Source organism: Xiphophorus hellerii, chromosome 6 (genome assembly GCF_003331165.1).
Source record: "Xiphophorus hellerii strain 12219 chromosome 6, Xiphophorus_hellerii-4.1, whole genome shotgun sequence".
NCBI classification, from domain to species: Eukaryota; Metazoa; Chordata; class Actinopteri; order Cyprinodontiformes; family Poeciliidae; genus Xiphophorus; species Xiphophorus hellerii.
This window is the reverse complement of record NC_045677.1, coordinates 370,999-389,738: the sequence shown is the minus strand read 5'-3', so window position 1 is coordinate 389,738 and position 18,740 is coordinate 370,999. Positions and strand designations below refer to the sequence as shown.

General features: G+C 37.0%; 1 protein-coding gene across 2 annotated transcripts; it reads right to left on the bottom strand.

The window, feature by feature from the left end:
• Nucleotides 1-2,922: 2,922 nt before the first annotated feature.
• c6h5orf22 (chromosome 6 C5orf22 homolog) lies at nt 2,923-16,507 on the bottom strand. 2 transcript variants are annotated; one of them, XM_032566362.1, is made up of 10 exons: nt 16,306-16,507; nt 15,553-15,698; nt 13,893-14,042; nt 11,009-11,142; nt 8,267-8,568; nt 7,613-7,675; nt 5,742-5,863; nt 5,098-5,164; nt 3,414-3,553; nt 2,923-3,331 (listed from the first exon to the last, which is right to left on the bottom strand). In XM_032566362.1, exons 1-10 carry the CDS (start codon nt 16,372-16,374, stop codon nt 3,175-3,177), a joined length of 1,350 nt encoding a protein of 449 aa, XP_032422253.1. In that variant the 5' UTR covers nt 16,375-16,507; the 3' UTR covers nt 2,923-3,174. The 2 variants fall into 2 exon arrangements, with proteins under 2 accessions (XP_032422253.1, XP_032422254.1); XM_032566363.1 differs by having other exon boundaries at nt 16,287-16,395.
• Nucleotides 16,508-18,740: the final 2,233 nt, after the last annotated feature.

Here is an 18,740-nt window from a genome sequence, read left to right as displayed (position 1 = left end):
TTTTCAAAGCCTGGGGGAAAACGCCTGATGAGAGCGATGAGTTACTATTTGGATCAGATCAGCAGCAATAACAGGCAGGACTTTCTTAAAGAAATGTGTGGGTAAAACATCCGGACAGCAGGAACTTGAGCTTAGTTGACTTATAATTTCCTGTAGGGTTTCATAATTAAGTAGTTGAAATTGGGTCATTTTTCCTGTATTTGTTTTGTTTGGGCACAACATTGGTACTGACTTTATAATGGATGTGCAGATTAATCCTCTGATTTTTTAAATTTTCTCTGAAAAGAAGCTGGAAAACTGGTTGCAGGCGGCAATACATTGGAATTCAGGTGGTAACGTCACAGGAGGGTTTGTGATTCTGTCAACTGTTGCAAATAAAGCTCGAGCATTGTTAATGTTTTTGTTTATGACATCTGCAAAGAAAGCCTCTCTTGCATGTTTTAGTGTTAAATGATAGTTACGTAGTCTTTCTTTATAGATGTCATAATGAACGTGAAGGTGAGTTTTACGCCATTTTCTTTCGGCCCTACGGCAGAGTTGTCTTGCAGATCTACTGTAACTGTTTGTGCATTTCTCCATGGAGATTTCTTCCTGCCAGACACAACCTTCATTTGCTGACAGACCAGGAATCACTCTGTTAACCATTTTATACAACACATGTACAATGAGATTAAAGTAAAAAAAAGCCGACTCTAAAAACTAATGGCAGTGCAAACAGAGTAAGAAATACTTACAATATAAACATAAATATGGTGATATTATAATGATACATATAATGTTCAGATTATTATTCACATTGGTTAAATTAAGTTTTCTATCTAAAGAATCCAAACAGAATGTATCCAGATGTTGTCTTGCAGCCTTCATCTTTTACAATCAGTTGAATTAAACAGTGGATAATTAATTGCATTTTGCCTTTAACTTTGCAGAAATTCCTAATACCAAGCATGCATGTCTCAACAATGGGGAGGAAAAACTCCCCATTGTCTTTATCTGGAAGGAACCTCCAGCAGAAAGTGGGTGAGTACACCGATCTGCCACGACCAACAGGGGTTTTGAGAAGACAGAGCAGATACACACAATAGAAACAGAATCTAATAAGAGTACTAGGACATGTCAAAAAAAACTATAATATTTCCAGACATTTCAGATAATGAAACTGTCATTTTATAGAGCTTCATTATTATACAAACCACTTCCATGTTATTGTCTACATCTGGAAATTTCATGCATGGGCAAAAGGCTGTAGGGTAAAAAGACAATTGTTTTACACATAGATATGAATACATAGACACCTCAGTGAACACTGAGACCTACTTTACATTGCCACCTTCTTGAACGTGGCAGTACAGTGATCAGAGGTCTATTATTCATGTGCTGTGTGGATTTGTTTAAACTGTTTCAAAGCACAAACTGGACCTATTAGAAGACCATAATAGACCAATCAAAAACTGATACTTTAAGCACAAACTTGTGAAATGTAAGGGACATAAAAAGGCTCAACAACCTGATAAAGAATGCTGGTGCTGTTCTGGTTCAGTTCTGGTTCTGTTCTGGTTCAGTTCTGGTTCAGTTCTGGTTCTGTTCTGGTTCAGTTCTGGTTCTGGTTCTGTTCTGGTTCAGTTCTGGTTCTGTTCTGGGGATGACTGTGGAACCTCTGGAGATGATGATTCAAAGAAGGATTCTTCATAAAATCAATAAAATTATGGACAACCCTGACCATCCTCTTCAGGAGACTGGCTTGAGAAAACAGAGAATCTTCAGTCAGAGGTTTCTTCAGATTCGCTGTAATACAGACTGCTACAGGAGATCTTTCCTGCCAACAGCCATCAAGATTTACAATAACTCTTTGAAGAATCTGAATTCATGAGTTACAACAACATTTAGTTTTCCTTTGGGACCAATAAAGTATTTTTGAATTTGAGTGTGCATTTGTTGCACTCACAAAACAGACAGGAGTCCTTCTTCAGTTTCGGCAACTTTATTTGCCCCACACTGTGTGTATTTTTTATTTGGATTTGTTTCCTCTCAGAAGCAGCCGGGCACAGACACACAGAAAACCGCTACAATGTTTCTTATTTTCTGCGCTACAACGTTACAACTGACCATCTGACACACTTTCCCAACCAATCAGTGACGTAGCACGCAGCTCAGATTCTGCAATGTTTCTGCGGCTGAACAAAAACAACCGGGCGATAAAATATATTAAATAAATAGTGTTTTATCCATAAATTTTTAAAAAATAGTAATCATTTAAATAAAATACTTTTAGTATGCAACACATTTATATGAACTCAGGCCTCCTCGTATGAATTGCTGCATCAACCATCAGCCTGTGATTATGCGTAGGTGTAATGGAAGCTCAGATAGCTTTGATAGCTTCCTTCAGGTCATCTGCCTTGTTGGGTCTGATGTCTTATCTTTCTCTTGATCTCTTGACCACAGCCCACATATTTTCCATGTGGTTAAAGATCAGAGGAGCTTGCTGGCCAATCAAGAACAGGAATGCCATGGTCACTGAATCAACTTTCAGTACCTTTGGCTGTGTGAGCAGGTGCCAAGTCTTTTTGGAAACTAAAAAAAGCATCTCCATGCAGCTTGTCAGCAGAGGGAGCATGGAGTGCTCTAGAATGTCCTGATAGATGGCTATACTGACTGTGAACTTCAAAAAACACAGTGGACCAATGCCAGCAGATGACATTGCATCCCAAGACATCATTGACTGTGGAAGCTTCACAACTGCCTTCAGGCGGCGTGGATTCTGTGCCTTTCCACTCTTCCTGCAGACCCTGGAATCCTTGGTTTCCACATGAAATGCAGAATTTACCTTAATCTGACATCAGGACTCTGGACCAGTGAGCAACTGTATAGTTCCTTTTCTCCTTATCTAAGGTAAGATGCCTCTGACATGAAAAATTATGATTCCTGGTCAAATCAATTCTATTTATTGGGCTCATACAATCACATTTCTTTAAATCAACAGTTGTTGAAGACGGTACAAAACGTCACTTAAAGACAGCAATTTTTATTCCCCAATCTTGGGGACAAAATGACCAAAACTGGAAAAAGTACAAAAAGTTTGAAACGGACAATTCACGGTAACTCTTTTTTTCACTCTGAGCCAAATTTGTTTGAGTTGTTAAAACATTCATGATAAATTGTTTGTGTGGCAGTTTAAGATGTGCTTGGCTGGCAGTCCTTAGCATCTTTATTGCTGCTTTTGTAGTCTTTATGCACATCAAGGTCACCATACAATGCCTCTAGTACATCCAGAACTCTACTTTGAACTGAATCCACCTGCTCAGCTGGGCAGTATTCATCTAGACTAGACCTGTCAACACAAGACAGACATTTACATTCACTCCTTCATTTTTTCTCCAATCAGATCTTGTGGACCGAGTGTTAATCTTTACCTTGACATAGTCACCAGAGTCGGCATGGGCAGAGCTTTCAGGACAAGCTGCACAGCAGAAATCAGTCCATCAATCTCCTCCTCGGTACTGATGTGGTGCGGCAGCTCAACTGAGTCACAGGTCAGGCCTGCTTGGTGAACCTGAGTCATGCAGTGATTGGTCAAAGTAGGCAAAAAAATGTCATAAAACCAGATTTAAAGGTTAGGAGGAAAACAGCAGAGAGCAAAATGTTTTAACACAGATTCAGTCTGTTATCCAGATTGTCCATGTCTGTCAGTCTTTAGACAGTAGTTCATCTTTTTAAATCATGTGATGGGTTTCATTGTGCCAGTGACACTTTAAAGTGTTTAAATCCTTCCTTTTCACATGTAAATCATTCACTGATGATCTATATAAATTAGAACTGTAATACCTCATTATTGAGGCTCCACAGATCCTGGATTACTCACATTACTGTTTTGAGGCTCGTTTTTGAGCAACTTGTTTTTTTCTTAATTTGAATGAGACATTTCAGGCTCTGTCCACCTCCAGGTCGCAGAGTGTTCCACTTCACCCCGTTTGGCAATTTTTGTAGTTTGATAGCAGTGATTCAATTATCCACCAGCAGAGAAACTTTTTATTCCCAAGTTTATTAAAGATGTCAACAATAAAAGACTCGTCTATCCAACTTTATTGGATCCAACATGTTGGGAGTCGGAGTCTGACCCAGAGCAGGAAAATGAACCTGCAGAACCACGCATTCAAGTTACTGTGTCACAATGGTCAGAACCACCCCAGGGCATAAGCAAAGTAAGTGGCTGCTTAGGACCCTGGGGCCACCAGGGGGCCACTATAAGTGGAACTGATTTTTTTATTATTATTTTTAGAAATGATTTCTATGTGTTTATATTAACAAAAACACACAATTTCATGATAAAGTTGTAATTAAAAAAAAAAGCTTTATTTATATAGCACTTTTTCAGCAACAAGACAGTTCAAGCAATAATATATATTTGATCATGAACTCATTCTTTAAAAATAAAAATAAACTGCTCTTGGGGGCCCTCTAATGGCCCTTCACTTGACAACCATCCAGCACACCCTCCATTAAGTCAAAGGTGTAGAAACTTTCATCAACATCTAAAGATTTCTTCATAAAGATATCTTTACTTGGTTTTAATCTGGCTTCAAAAATGTAAGAAAGGATTTCCCTAAAGCCCTCGACAATAAGCAACATTGTGCAGCACTTTTCATTTCATTAAAATCTGATATTTTAAATCACATTTTTGAACAGTCCTGCCAGCATTGGGGCCTCTGGTATACAGCACTTTAAGCTGGTTTGTCCCATTTTCTGAAATAATTCAGCTATCAATTATTTAACTACTTTGGGGTCAACACATGCTGTGTACAGAACATCACACATATTCAGGATATAAGTATGACAAAATCATAAAAGCAGAATGACATGATCTGAAAGGTAATATGCCCCATTCTCTCACAGCAGCACACTGTACATGCTTCATTTTAATACAGGCACAATATACAAAGTATTGAACCGTTATACAGACTTTAAGTACATGGCAGCATTTCTTCATGTTTAGACTCATGTAAATCAATTTGTATAGGAATGGCAACATGGATGGCAAGGTGGTAAACAGCAGCTTTAGGAAAATTAGAAGAATTCTTACCATATTTTGATGCTTACCATTTCATAGTCAGGTGAAGGATTTCTTGCCTTCAAACTGGAAACCAGTTGGGCTAATGAAGACATGCTAAAAAGAAATAAGTAGAGTGACACACTGACTGTTTCAAGACAGAAGAGATGATTTTTAGAGTTGTGAACTGAAGCGTAAAGATGACATTAATAAAGCAGCAGCTGCCAGCATGCGACATGCAGCCACAGATTGTGGTTTCCTAGATAAAAATATAATGAAGTATGCTTAAAATTGGGAGCAGTTTTAGGAATTCACTTTTGTACACAAGAACCCAGCTACACACACAAGGTTGTAATAGCACTCAGTGGTATAAAACTTTCTTTATCCTGTTCTATGCTCTGTTTAAGAGCTGTAAGAAACTTAGCTCGTCTAGGTTATTTTTTATTAGATTCAAGTAGTTCTTCCAAATATCTATGTTCAAAAGACATACTATATTTGAGTTAACCAGTGTGTGATTGGTACTGTACAAATTAACTTGTTTTGCCTATCTATCAGGGTGAGGATGAGAAATGTGTGGACAAAAAAGTTAACATTATTTGACATGCATAATAAATTGTACAAAGCTGTCATCATTCACTTATATGCAGCTGAGCTGCAGACATTTTCTAATGACATAAAAGCAGAGGAACTGTACCCTGGTTTAGATGCCCATCGTGTAACCGTCTGTTCTCCGTCATCTTCCAGCAGATCAGCGAATGCCGCCTCCAGGTCCTCTAACTGACGTATACGGCGATCTACACACTCTTCCAGCTCTGCCTTCAGACACACACACACACACACAGTGTGTCTTTCTATCTTCAACGGGACTTTGCATTGACTTCCATTCATTTTTCATTTACTTATATATCTTAACCCTGTACTATTCCCTGTACATGCCTAACCCTAACCTAACCATAATTAAAACCTTAGTCCTAAATCTAACCCCCAACCCAAAAATAGCACTTCTATCTGGGCCCCATAAGGTGCCGTCAGTCCATGCAACATCGTATTTGTTATGAAATGGTCCTTACAGAGAGAGAGATTGATACAATGGTTATAAAAAAGTCTATACAAATGTTCAAATGCCAGGTTTTCATGATGTAAAAACAATGACAGCAATACAAATAATTTTACAACTTTTTCCACTTTTAATGTGACCTATAATCTGTATAATGCAATTGAAAAGCAAACTGAAACCTTTAAAGGGGAGAAATACAAAATAGAAAATGTAAAATAATCTGGTTGCATAAAGATGCACAACCTTAAACTAATACGTTGTTGCACCACCTTTGGCTTTTATTACAGCCCTCCGTCTTTTTGGGTTGGAGCCTGTCAACATAACCCATCTGGATGAGGCCATATTTGCCCACTCTTATTTGCAAAATCCCTCCAAATCTGACAGATTGCAAGTTCATCGCCTGTGAACAGCCCTATTCAGGTGAGCCCACAGATGTTCGATGGGATTCAGGTCTTTATTCTGACTTGGCCATTCCAAAGCTTCCACCTCATTCTGGTATGGACATTCTTTTGTTGTTAGATGTGTGTTTTGGGTCATCGTCCTGCTGAAAGATGAAGTTCCTCTTCATCTTTAGCTTACTGACAGAAGGCCAAATGTTTTGTGCCAACACTAACTGGTACTTGGAACTGTATATAATTCCCTCCAGTTGGATTGAGGCCCAGGTCCAACTGCTGAAGAACATCCCCAAAGCATGATTCTGCCACCACCATGCTTCACTGCAGGTATGATGTTCTTTTGGTGATGAGAAGTGTTGTTTTTGCACCAAATATATTTTTTGGAATTATGTCCAAAAAGTTCAACCTTGGTTTTATCAGACCCTAACACATTTTCACACATGTGTTTGGGAGATTTCCAAACATATGAAGAACATGGGAGGTTGCAGCCTCCTTGACCAGTTTTCTTCTCGTCTTATCACCAACCTGGAATGGATATCCTGTTCTTTGTAAGGTCACTGTTGTGCCATATTTTCTCCACTTGATGATGACAGTCTCCACTGTGTTCCATGGTATATTTAATTCCTTGGGAATTCTTTTGTAGTCTTCATCTGACTGATATCTTTGAATCATGAGGTCCGCCTGATGCTTTGGAAGCTCTGTGCTCTGTACACCATGGCTTATTCTGGAAGATTTGGCTACAAAGACCTCAGGAAAAGCCTACCAGAACAGTTTTCAAGTGTGTTGAAAAACTGTTATATATATATATATATATATATATATATATAAACATGAGCACATTAGTATTGTTGTTTCTAAATGAATATGAACTTTATTTGAGGTCTGAAAGCACTGCATCTTTTTGTTATTTTGACCAATGTTCATTTTATTCAAACATATACCTATAAAGAGTAAAATCAGAGAAACGGATCATTTTAAGTGGCCTCTTAATTTTTTCCAGAGCAATATTACATGTATTACTTCTTATCCTACAGTTTAATATAAACAGATAGATTTTCCTGTTACTAAGTTTCACAATTTTTCTGTAACTGACATGAGTTAGACTATTCTAACCTGATCAGCACCCATCCTTGGTTCTCTGAAGTAGTAGAGCTTCTTGAGGATGGAATACTCTTCCTGGAAAAGAATTACAGTCATCAGGTTAGTCTTAAATGATACTTTGAATCTCCACTACAGCAAGATCATTATTATAGGTTGCATGTATAAAAATAGCATAGACACACTCTGAATGTACATCAATGTACAAGCCTGAATTTATAAAGAATTTTCTCTGACCCCAGGTATTTATTACATCATGTGATAAATACATGATGTATATTTATCTCATCATGACTGATGAGATTAATACAAGTTCCTCTGATAATTGATAAAGGTATGAACATCATTTATAGACATTGCAATTTTTCTCTAGATGTCAATGACAGTTGAAATTGTTATTTTCCACTATAAAAACCTTTGTACATTGTCTTATTGTCTTTTGGAAAAGGTCTATGTCATTTCCAACCAGAATCTAACTTCTTGGTTGAATGGGAAACAAACTAAATGTCAGTCTGCCTGGGGTATTAATCATTTTTATGCTTATCTGTAAGTGTTACAGAAGCCAACCCTTTTTTTACAAAATAATTATTGACTATTTTCTGGGTCAAAACCATTTGGAAACACAGATCAACTTGTTGGAAAAACAACATTCAAGCATAGATGAGATACCTGCGTGTATATTTCTTTAAATGGGTTTTTACAGGAGAAGAAATCCAAATCAATGTCTAGGACGTATGAATCTGTTTCACTGAGAAATGTAGTTAATCTCCCAACAACATAACTAGTTGATCCTTCATTTTTATCTTCAGCTCCAAAATCTGTGCAATTGCTGCTCAGTTTTCTCTGTAAGTTGCTGTCCTCTGTTGGCAGCAGTGTAGGAGTTGTTCCAGATGAAGGCTCCCCATCCTCACTCAGATCTGTCCGAGCTTTTTTGGATAAATGTGTCACAGAATCCCTCTCTGTGTCATGCCCTGAAATCCAGAGTCAGATGGACAAGAAAACATCAAAGAAAATTATAAGAAGTTAAATTATATGAACATTTACATATTAAATAAAAAATAGAACATTTATTTTCTAACATTTATTTGACAGAAAGTTATTGGTTCTAAAAAGTAGCAAAACTAAAAAAAGAATTGACGACAATGAATAAGCTCTGAAAAATGTTCCACATTTGAAGGACAAAACATAAAAAAGATGTTTTGAAATGTGTTTGTAAGAAATGTGGCTTTTAAAACATGCAGACAAATGCATATGTGGATACCCTTTAACAGTGTTAGCCTTTAGTCTTCCATTCATACCTGCCAACAGCGAATTAAAGTTCTGCAACACCAGCAGGATTTTTTCTAAAATGCATAGTTAACTTTGAGTTTCCAAATAATCAGGTGGGGCTCACTGTAAAAAGGTGTTATTCAACACTGAAAGAACAGCTTCAAACTTACCATAGAACACACAAACAAATTAAAACATTAGGTAGGAAAATGTGGGGTCTGGGATTACTTTTTGACATAGAACTAAGGTTTTGCTTCAGCTGAATGACTTTAAAAAGAATTCAAAACCCAAAACCTGACCATGAAAAAGGTCTTCGGTTCATTAAGCACAACCTAGGAAGTACAAGCATAAATCCAAACCAATAAACACTGTTTTCACCAGAAGATTACTTGCCCTAATTTATTTCATTATTTTGTAAAGTCAAATTTCGAAACGCATCTGTTTTTAAATCCTTTATGACACCAGAAAAAAAAAAAACTGTAGACAAACCATGCCATATTCATACAGATCTGTGACAGGTAGTGTAGGCAAAAGTTCCCAAGTTGAGGCATGGCAAGCTATCTTAGGCTGCGTTCACACTGCAGCCTGAAGTGACCCAAATCCGATTTTTTGTCAGATCGGATTTTTTTTGCCGGAGCCGTTCACACTGCCACACATATGCGACCTGTATGTGTTCTGCAATCTGAAAGGGCAAAGGACCTGAAAGTGTCCCGCATGCGCAGTAGAGGGCGCAACAGCGTCAGAGTTCTCAATGATCTGCCAACCGCCATAAAAAGAAGAAGTGCTCAGTGTTTGCGGAAGTAAACATGGAGGCTAACGGTGGAGGATAGCTTACATATTTGAAGCTATTGTCCGACCAGAGTAGCATATTAACAACTTAATCCTCATTATAGTCCGTTGTGGTTGTTGTTATACGTCTTGCTTGCGCGTATCAGGGCGCAGAATAGTGAGATTTGTCCAGTATCAGTGACGTTCAGTTCGGATGAATGTGACCTGAACATTAGGTTTGAATCATTTGAATCGGATATGCAAGTGGTTCGAAAAGAATCCTAACTGTTCTGTTCAGTATGTCATGAAAAGATCAGATACAGGTCGCATTACGTTAAAAAAAAATCTGAATTGGGTCACTTCAGCCTGCAGTGTGAACGCAGCATAATTCTCCCCATGAAACACCATGAGGGTATTATTTTATATATTTCTAATGAACACATTTGTTTACTTTGCAGTTGAATTGTATGGGATTGATGTCACATTAAAAGCATAAAAAGTTTAAAAATGGTTTACCATGTTTTTTTTACATAAGGTAAAAAACATCACTCTGGCTTCTCATAGGGCACTAATCACTTTTTAGACCTGCTCCTTCTATCCACTGTTGACATGCCATTTGATATCACAGTCCATATAGGTAACATTTACTTGTAAACGATTAACAATCAAGAAAACAAAGATTTTTATGTAAAGTTCCTTATTGTACAAGACAGTTAGCTTACTGAAAAAAATGTTTAAAGTCCAAGTAGTGAATGTATCACACTGTGCCCATTGAACTAGCTGAACAATTGTTGCAGAATCAGACTGACAGAATGTGAACCCCAACTGTAACTTTCATTTATGCAAAGCCAACACCTCATGAATGTCAATACTAGTTAGTGATTATAAGTAGTATTTGTCAACTAAAGATTGTCACATCTTCCATGTGATAGAAAATCTGTGCAGGAAGCTGGAGATTGTGCTGATGGTATGGAGAACTTTCAATCTGAACATTCAGACTATGTTCAGTCTGAACGAATGAACCTGAATGAATGTAAGAAAAATGTGAAAATACCAATGAAACATGCAAAAAAAAAAAGAGTATAAATGGCTTCTGCATAAATTAGCTGATCAAAGTTTATGCTTTTTAAGCCCTTACTTGTTACCCCAAAAACAGTTCAGATGCAAATTTATTGGAAAAATGAAACACCGCTGTCCTTAAGGATTGAGTGACTTGAATTAAAGTATTTGTTGGGTTACAGTTAAGGTGTTGATGCCAATTAAAATATTTTCGGAAAATAGAGTTCACAACCACCTAATCTTTCCTATGAAAATAAATTTGGTGCAAATAAAGCTAGTTCAAACTTAAAAGATGTTATCACTTCTTGAAGATACCTGGAAGTGGCCCAGTTGATGTTTTGACAGGATTTACTTTGACTATGTTCAGTCTGAGACGTTTTGAGTTCTCCAGCAGCTCGTCACAAACATACAGACCATCACTGAGGAAGTAGTTCTCTGTACTGGTCAACCTGGAAAATAACAACAGGACAGACATAACGTAACATTTAACCTTCTGTTCTTTCTGTTTTTTACTAGAGAAACTCTGAGAATAGAGGATCTCATATTTTTACTGTAAAAACTACACAAAGTCTGGGGTTCTGTTTAGCTGTGACAACTTCCTGGAGGGGTCATTGACTGAACTGCTGTTCCCAACAACTTGATATAGATTAATCGATGTTTAACCCCATCTTTCTACCAGACATAACTATTGGCAGAGATTTTGTCGCAACTAACAGTACACGCATCCTATAACCTTTAAAACCAGCTCTGAGCTTATTTGTTAAGCTGTGTTTCTCTCTGAAATGAAGCTGCTAAAGAAGCTACGTCCAGATGTTTTTACTTTTCTCTAACACTGAAAGTACTCCTGGATCAGTGCTTCTGTTTCTTTTGTGTGTATGCTCTGTATTCTTAAACACCCAGTACGATGTGGCAGAAGTTGTTGGAGATATTGGAGGTTTTTTCCTGCATGCATGCTTGGCATGAGGGATTGCTGTATAGTAAATGACACAAAGCAAGCGGTTGTCTTCTGTTGCTACATGTCCGTCCGGAAGGAGTGAATTCTGCAAGTCAATGACTCGATGCGATCTGCTGGGTTTCCTTATATTAAAACTTTGACCAGTGGTAATAATGAACTGAACATGACTTTAGTGGATGGTAACTAGAATTAATTGGAATGGATGTATTAATGTTTTTAATTGTCTTTATCATAAAGTGCCTTGAGATGACAAGTTGTCAGTTGGCAATTTGTTAATAAAATGAATTAAATCAAATGTAAAGCATGTTAGGCTCAAATGGTCCCTTGCCAACATGCTTTACAGTCATTTGCCTGTAAACATCCCTTTGGTCCTGGGACACTTTGGGATGGGGAATCTGACAAGAGAGGTCAGCAACCTTTTAAATTCAAAGAGACACTTTTGCCCCGCTGCCACAAAAGAAAATTTGTCTTGAGCCACAAAAAAAGACAAATTTTAGTTTTTCAAAAAGTAAATTAAAACATTTGTGGATCATTTAAAGTTTACAAAGGGAAAAAAAACTATTAAATATTAGTTGTGAAATAAGACCAGGTGAGTGATGCCTTTATATAACAGAAAGATGAAAGATACACAGCCCACTTAACAATGTAAAGCACATAACTTGAACCTAAAAATAAAATACTTTTAAAAGCCTCAAAGAATTGCTGTCCTATTCTAGATACTCTATGCAGATATTGCAAGTCTTACACTGTCTTATTACCTTTATAATTCAAGACAAATTCTTTATTTTGTTTTGTTGTAAAGGAGCCACAGTGGAGGAACCAGGGGGCCACTTGTGGGTCTGAAGCCTCAGCTCTCAGACCCCTGAACTAGACTGACCTAGTAATAAATACACATTCCTTTCAACTAGGCCTGTCCCGATAAACGATAAATCAATTAATCGTACAATAAATTAAAACTACCAACTTCATTTTAATTATCGGCATTATCATCTCTTCTGACCTTTTTTTCTTTCTGTTAATGACACTGAACGAAAAAAGGCTCAACTCCGGTGCTCTCCACTGACTCCTCCCTTCCTCATTTCCTTAGTGTAAAGCCCAGCGCACACTACACGATCTTAGAGCTGTCGGCCGATTGTCTGCCCAGTTTCAAAACCTGACAGACCACACATTAGCCGACAGAAATCCTAGATATAACAGTTCGATCGGGTTCGATGGTGTGGTGTCCAACAATGGGCACAAAATAATGGCTACAAGTCCAGTTAACTAATTTTAAAACCAGGCATTAATCAATGCTTTACTACAATCTACCTGCAATGCATGTGGCTAGTGTCAGCGTAAAGTCCTGACTGAATGAAAATCATTATAACCTATTTACGTCACGTTAACGAAGAACAGCTGAAAAGTTACCGGGTTTATCAACTGCGGTAGCAATTTCGCTGCAACTCCTCCTCTTGTCATTTCTATATTCTTTGCATGTTGAATAAACATTAATGTTGTTTCCACATATCATCTCCAATGTCCGCTGGACTTCGGGTTGCGTCGTTTCAGCTGTTTGGGATTCCCTGACGTAATTTCCCCTCAGAAAGCGCAGAGGAGAATCCACGCTTTCTGATTGGCTACCTGTCACATTCAACAGGCTGCCTTAACGCTCCCAGTCGGGGAAAATCCCTGATTTAGATCGGAGCGGCGGCCACGACGATCTACCGTAACACACCACACAACCTTAGAAAGACCAACGTTCTAAGATTGTTGTAAGGGGAAAAATAGGAGCAAAAAATCATGTAGTGTGAACTATTGATTTTCTATTGATGTGCCCATCTTCTCTATTTAAATCTAATTATTACTGAAGGGCAACATAATATACAGACTTCATAATCTGCACTCTTTTGGTTGAATGCAGTATTTATTTCCACTTTGGCTTTATGTTGTTTAGTTTTTATTCAAGTGCGTTTTTTGTTGATGGAGACTGAGAATCCATTTTATTTTTGTTTTTGGTTGTTTTGTTTATTTTGTTTATCAGTTCCAGTGTTAAATATTCTTTTGAAAATAATGTGTATCTATCTTTGGCAGGAAATCGCATGCATTATTACGTCATTTCTATTACATCAGTGTTAAAAGGTCTTCAAACAATATTATCGTTTATCGCAATAATTTTTTGAGACAATTAATCGTTCAGCAAAATTTGTTATCGTGACAGGCCTACTTTCAACAGAAATAACCATTTATTATCTGTGTCTATCTTACCTGATGGTTGTGGTAGATGAGTCTCTGCCAACATTAAATGTGTGCTCTCCTTCACTGATCTGTTGAGACCAGTAAGGATGCAGCCAGACCATGTAGCTCAGATGACCAGCATACACCATAGGCATTATCCAGTTTTCTATACTCAGCTCACTAAAAGACAAAAGAAAAATAAAACTCTTATCAAGTGTCCATATATTTGAGCAGATTCAGCAAAATGAAGGTAGGAGAAAAAACACAACCCTTTGAACAACAGGCCTGATTCCTTTTAAAGTTTTCTAAAAACAAATGTACCAGTCTAAAACTCAGTTAAATGACATTCGTCCCTGGTGTGATGACTCAGTCCCCTATTTGTCTGGTTCCAGTTTTTTTAGGAATCAGGTCTTGAGGTTTGTCAAACTATCACATACTTAAAAGGTGTCAAAACTTTTTAAAACATCTTCACAGCTCTTAAGAAGTCTGCACTTACTTAAAACATAAACTTGTTCTACGATAGTCAAGAACAAATAAGGCACATGTTCAGTTTTTTACATGTGCCAAACCAAAATGTGTGCATCTGTTCAACTCTCAAACTGCATGCAAAAAGAGTTTCTTTGGTTGGGTGAACAAACTCCTGCCCAAGATCAGTAGGTTGTTAGCAATTGATCAGTAGCGCACTGCTGGCAGGTATTTAGTGAGGAAGAGAACACACTTGCTGTATGTCATGTAAGTCAACGCAAAGTTATTGATCATAGACTGTATGGGCAAAATCCTTATCTAGGTTGTAACACAGAGCAGAAAGCTGAGGTCATTTCTCCCTACACCATTATAGCCATGTTTGTTTGTCAGAGGTTGCGCTACCTGGGTTACACTTTGCATGGGCGCAGCAATCTTGCCCTGGTTTCAATCAAATGAAGGGAATGTCTTACATTGTCCTGAGTTTGTTGGTCACTGACAAAACCAGCTTGGTCCTCATCAATCAGCTCTGAGAAAGCTGCCTTCAGCCTATTGGCCATGACAGAGGCATATTATTTGTAATCTTGGTTCACGAATGATATAGGTCTATAGAAGCTGCATAATGTTTTATTATCGCCTTTTTTGGGCATAACTGTTATAACTGCTTCAGACAATGATGGTGGTATTGTAATTTTTACTAGAATCCCTTTTAATGACTTTCGTAATATGAAGACAATTCTTCTTCAAAAGCCTTACTCTACCCAGATGGCAGACCGTCGGTACTGGGTGTTTTGTTGTAATTTTTTACCGCTAGCATCAAGTCTGTTTTATACTGGGCTTCATTAAACTTTTATTCTGTCATTGTCCAATTGTTGATTAGTCTAGTCAATCAAGAAATATTTTAAAATCTTTGTTTCAGTTTTGCGTATAATGTTTTATAGTATGTTTGAAAAGATTTGTCAACATGTTCTAAACTACTTCCTAATAATCCTGTCTCTGGGTCAGTTATTGAACAAACTGATTGCATAATAATTATTATTATTATTATTTTTTTTTTAATAAATTTTTGTTGCAATAGTTTTGTTGCCTTATGTCTCGTTTCATAGAAGGATTCTTTTAAGAATCTATATATTTTTCTTCTACTACTTCTTGCACTGAAATGTGCCAATACATTTTAAATTGATTTCTCCCAACTGTGGAAAACACAATATTATTCTGTTGCTCTTACCTGAGGAGTTTCTCCTTATCAAACACTGTGTCAGCAGGCATGTTGACAGGGATAAGAAGGTCAGGATGGGAGTCTAAATGAACCAGTCTGATGTTGTTGAGTGGAAGATGTCTTGATGCAATGGCTCGATAGATGTGATGGACCACCTGCAACAATATATAGAATTTACACACAATATAGTTTCACTATATAACATTTATCAAAACAAAAAATATATAGCATTACTCTAATCTGTCACCATTTGTTAATTGTACAGATAAATAACCCATATATTTAAATAAAAAATCTGTGCCTGTTGTATTTGTGGGATTTACTTTCTTTCTTACAGTCTTCATCTGATTTTTACCATTATGTGTACATGTACGTTTCCATATCCCCGTCACTTGGTTCTGATGCAAATGGACTTTACTGAACGACAGTAAAGTCCTTTTTTTTAATTCTCCAGACATTATTGAAGTAATCATTTAAATGGGTAATCTGTAAATTAGCCTGAACTTTCAGTATCAATGTTTTTGTTATCCTCTTCAGGGCTGAATATCTTGGCTTTCATTCAGTCAGTTTGACATTATTCATATAAGAGAATCTTATTCAATTTCTTTCGGATAGCGGTCAGTAAAGAATAAAGATGCGTTCTTAAAGGTTTGTATTTCAACAGTCAAGCTACTTGTAGCTTGTTGCTGTCACGACATCTGGCACTATTCGACCAGTTTCATGTTGGTTCTGTAGTCACTGACCGAAGAAAAACATCCTTACATGGTGGTGGTCCTCCACTATCCACACAGGTAGCTTATCGTAGAGCCTTTTCCGCGCCAAGGAATTCATTTCTGCATGAAGTTGTTTCCCTAACGGACTCTTTAATCAGATTGACTTGAGCAAGCTAGCAGTAAACCTTTTTGGACGAAAAGTGCAGTCATGTCCCGCGAGCGAAAAGTAACCGGAAATTCACGCAACAGAGTTTTTATCGCCGGTTAGAAACAAGAATGAAACAGAAAGGTTCTGTCACTGAGTCGAAAACAAATCAAATAATACTAAAGAAAGGAAACATTTATAAATATAAAGTTTAACGGCTACAGCTGGTTGTAAATAGTAAGGAAAAAATTCTAACTATTTATCAAAAATATGTCATCAATGTCCTCATAGAGAAGACGTTTTATCAAGTATATTTAATATTTATTGTTTTTATTGTGGCACCACAGCTTTCCCTTTAAATTTGATCTATTTGCACTTTATCAAATAACCTCTGTTTGTTTGTATGTAATGCTTGTATTATATGCGCAAATTTCTCTGCAAATCTGCGAAAAATTAATCTCAGTCCTAAATTCATATGTTATAGGGTTAGGGTTAGGATTATCTTCAATTGAAGTAACTTTTTTGTTTCCTGTAATGTTTGCTCAATTATCCCTGGACAGTTTAAATTTGATTAATCTTTACCTTTATTAATAATACTGATTGAGAGCAATTTTATTTTATAAAATTTATTTTAATTCATGACTAATAATTTATAGTAAGTAAATGAATTTCATTATTATTCAAGGTCACTGTCTGGTTGTAGCTGCACCAGGTTGGTTATAGCTATGCAAACAAGTGCACATTCACATGCCTGTGCACATGTGTGACTCAGCACTCACCCAGAAACAAACCAACTTCCTGAATCTGCTGGTAAATTAGGAAAATTAACTATTGCCAACCTAAAACTGCAGCCCTCAATATAAGAGAGAAAAATGTTTTGTCAGGTTTTATGAGGTCAAGGTGCTAAAGTGTTTATTGAATTCCTATTATCACCAGGTTTAACCTTGACAGTTGCAAACACCAAAGATAGGATAAAGATCTTCAGTTTGTTTGACCTTGTAACACAGCAATCTCCACAGAAATTGACACATCATTGTTAGAGTTCTTTGCACTGATATAAATGTTTACAACTTTCCCATATGTTAGCGTATGAGGGCTTAGAGATATATGTCGATTATTTAAAATAAGGTAGCTAATTAACATAATCAAATCATAAGAACTTGTCTTTATTTGTTCATCTTTGCAAACTTATCAGTGAGAGAAAATAATTGAAGTATATATCAAATAGTAGAAATTTTAGTCTATACAGGACATCTGGCTTGTTATTTATAATATAACATCATGTGAGGTAGCAAACAAATCATGTTGCTTTTACCCAAGGTTCACTATGAAGATGACAGATTTATTAACACATAAGTTTAATATTTCTGCACATGTCTAGTACATTTCTTTGACAAACCTAGTTCTCCCTCATCTGTACTTTTGAGATGTCTTACAAAAACTCTCCCTCACAGTGACGTGCGGTCAGGGGAGCCTCACCTGTCATCATGGAAAAATAATATATAATAATAAAATAATTTATATTGCTATTTTCACCCTGTGGTTTGTACAATAAAGTACCTATTTTTCATTTAGCTTAACCAATTCTGATTTTTTTTTTTCTTCAAAATTGCTGAATTTTCTCATTCAAATGCTCAGAAGTGAAGCCTGTGAGGCAGCAGTGAGCTGAGCCTCACCTGGGATTGATCAACCTCTGGCTAACTTCTCTGGCTGCCACTCTATGGGAACATGCTCCTCCTGTCTGTACGTCGCCAATTAAATGGTTAAAAAACATTTAATGTATGAACTGATTTTCCATAATTTAGCTTATATAATATAATGTACAGTGTTTTTTGTTACCAACTGTGTGTGTAACGTGATTCGTGTGCTGAGGAGCGATCAGAAACGGCAGAGAACAGATTCGAGGTGAGGCAGGCAGTTCTCTTGCCTCATAGCAGGGGGCGCTCATGATCCCAGACATTGTGGCTTCACAACTGCAGAGTAAGAGACAGTAACAGCGAGCTAGTGATACAGTACAGTCAAGTGCAGCGACATATTTATAGTTTTCTCCTCTTACCACAACAATCACTTATTAATAATCGCAAAAACCATAACCTAAAACCATACTACTGCAACACACTGAATGTTATGCTCTTTGTGTGGGAAATATTTGAGTGTTTTTTTGTTTGTTTGTTTTTTGTGGCGTTGTTGTCAGTTGCTATGGCAACGAGTCTGCGCGTAGCTGCACTGATACAGAGGGCCAGAAATAAGTGGTTTTGAGTTGTACTTTAGCGGTTTTTCCCTTTGCTGTGGAGCATAGCACAAAATTAATAATATCTACATGTCCAAGTTTGATGGAG

Bases quoted from the DNA above. Each gene is read 5' to 3' on its own strand.
- c6h5orf22 (XM_032566362.1), bottom strand. From the start codon at position 16,374: ATGAATTCCTTGGCGCGGAAAAGGCTCTACGATAAGCTACCTGTGTGG. The intron at 5,864-7,612 runs GTTAGAATAGTC...GTGTGTCTGAAG, and splicing joins CAAGGATGGGTGCTGATCAG to GCAGAGCTGGAAGAGTGTGT. The intron at 5,165-5,741 runs GTACAGTTCCTC...ATTTCTTTTTAG, and splicing joins CGATGGGCATCTAAACCAGG to CATGTCTTCATTAGCCCAAC.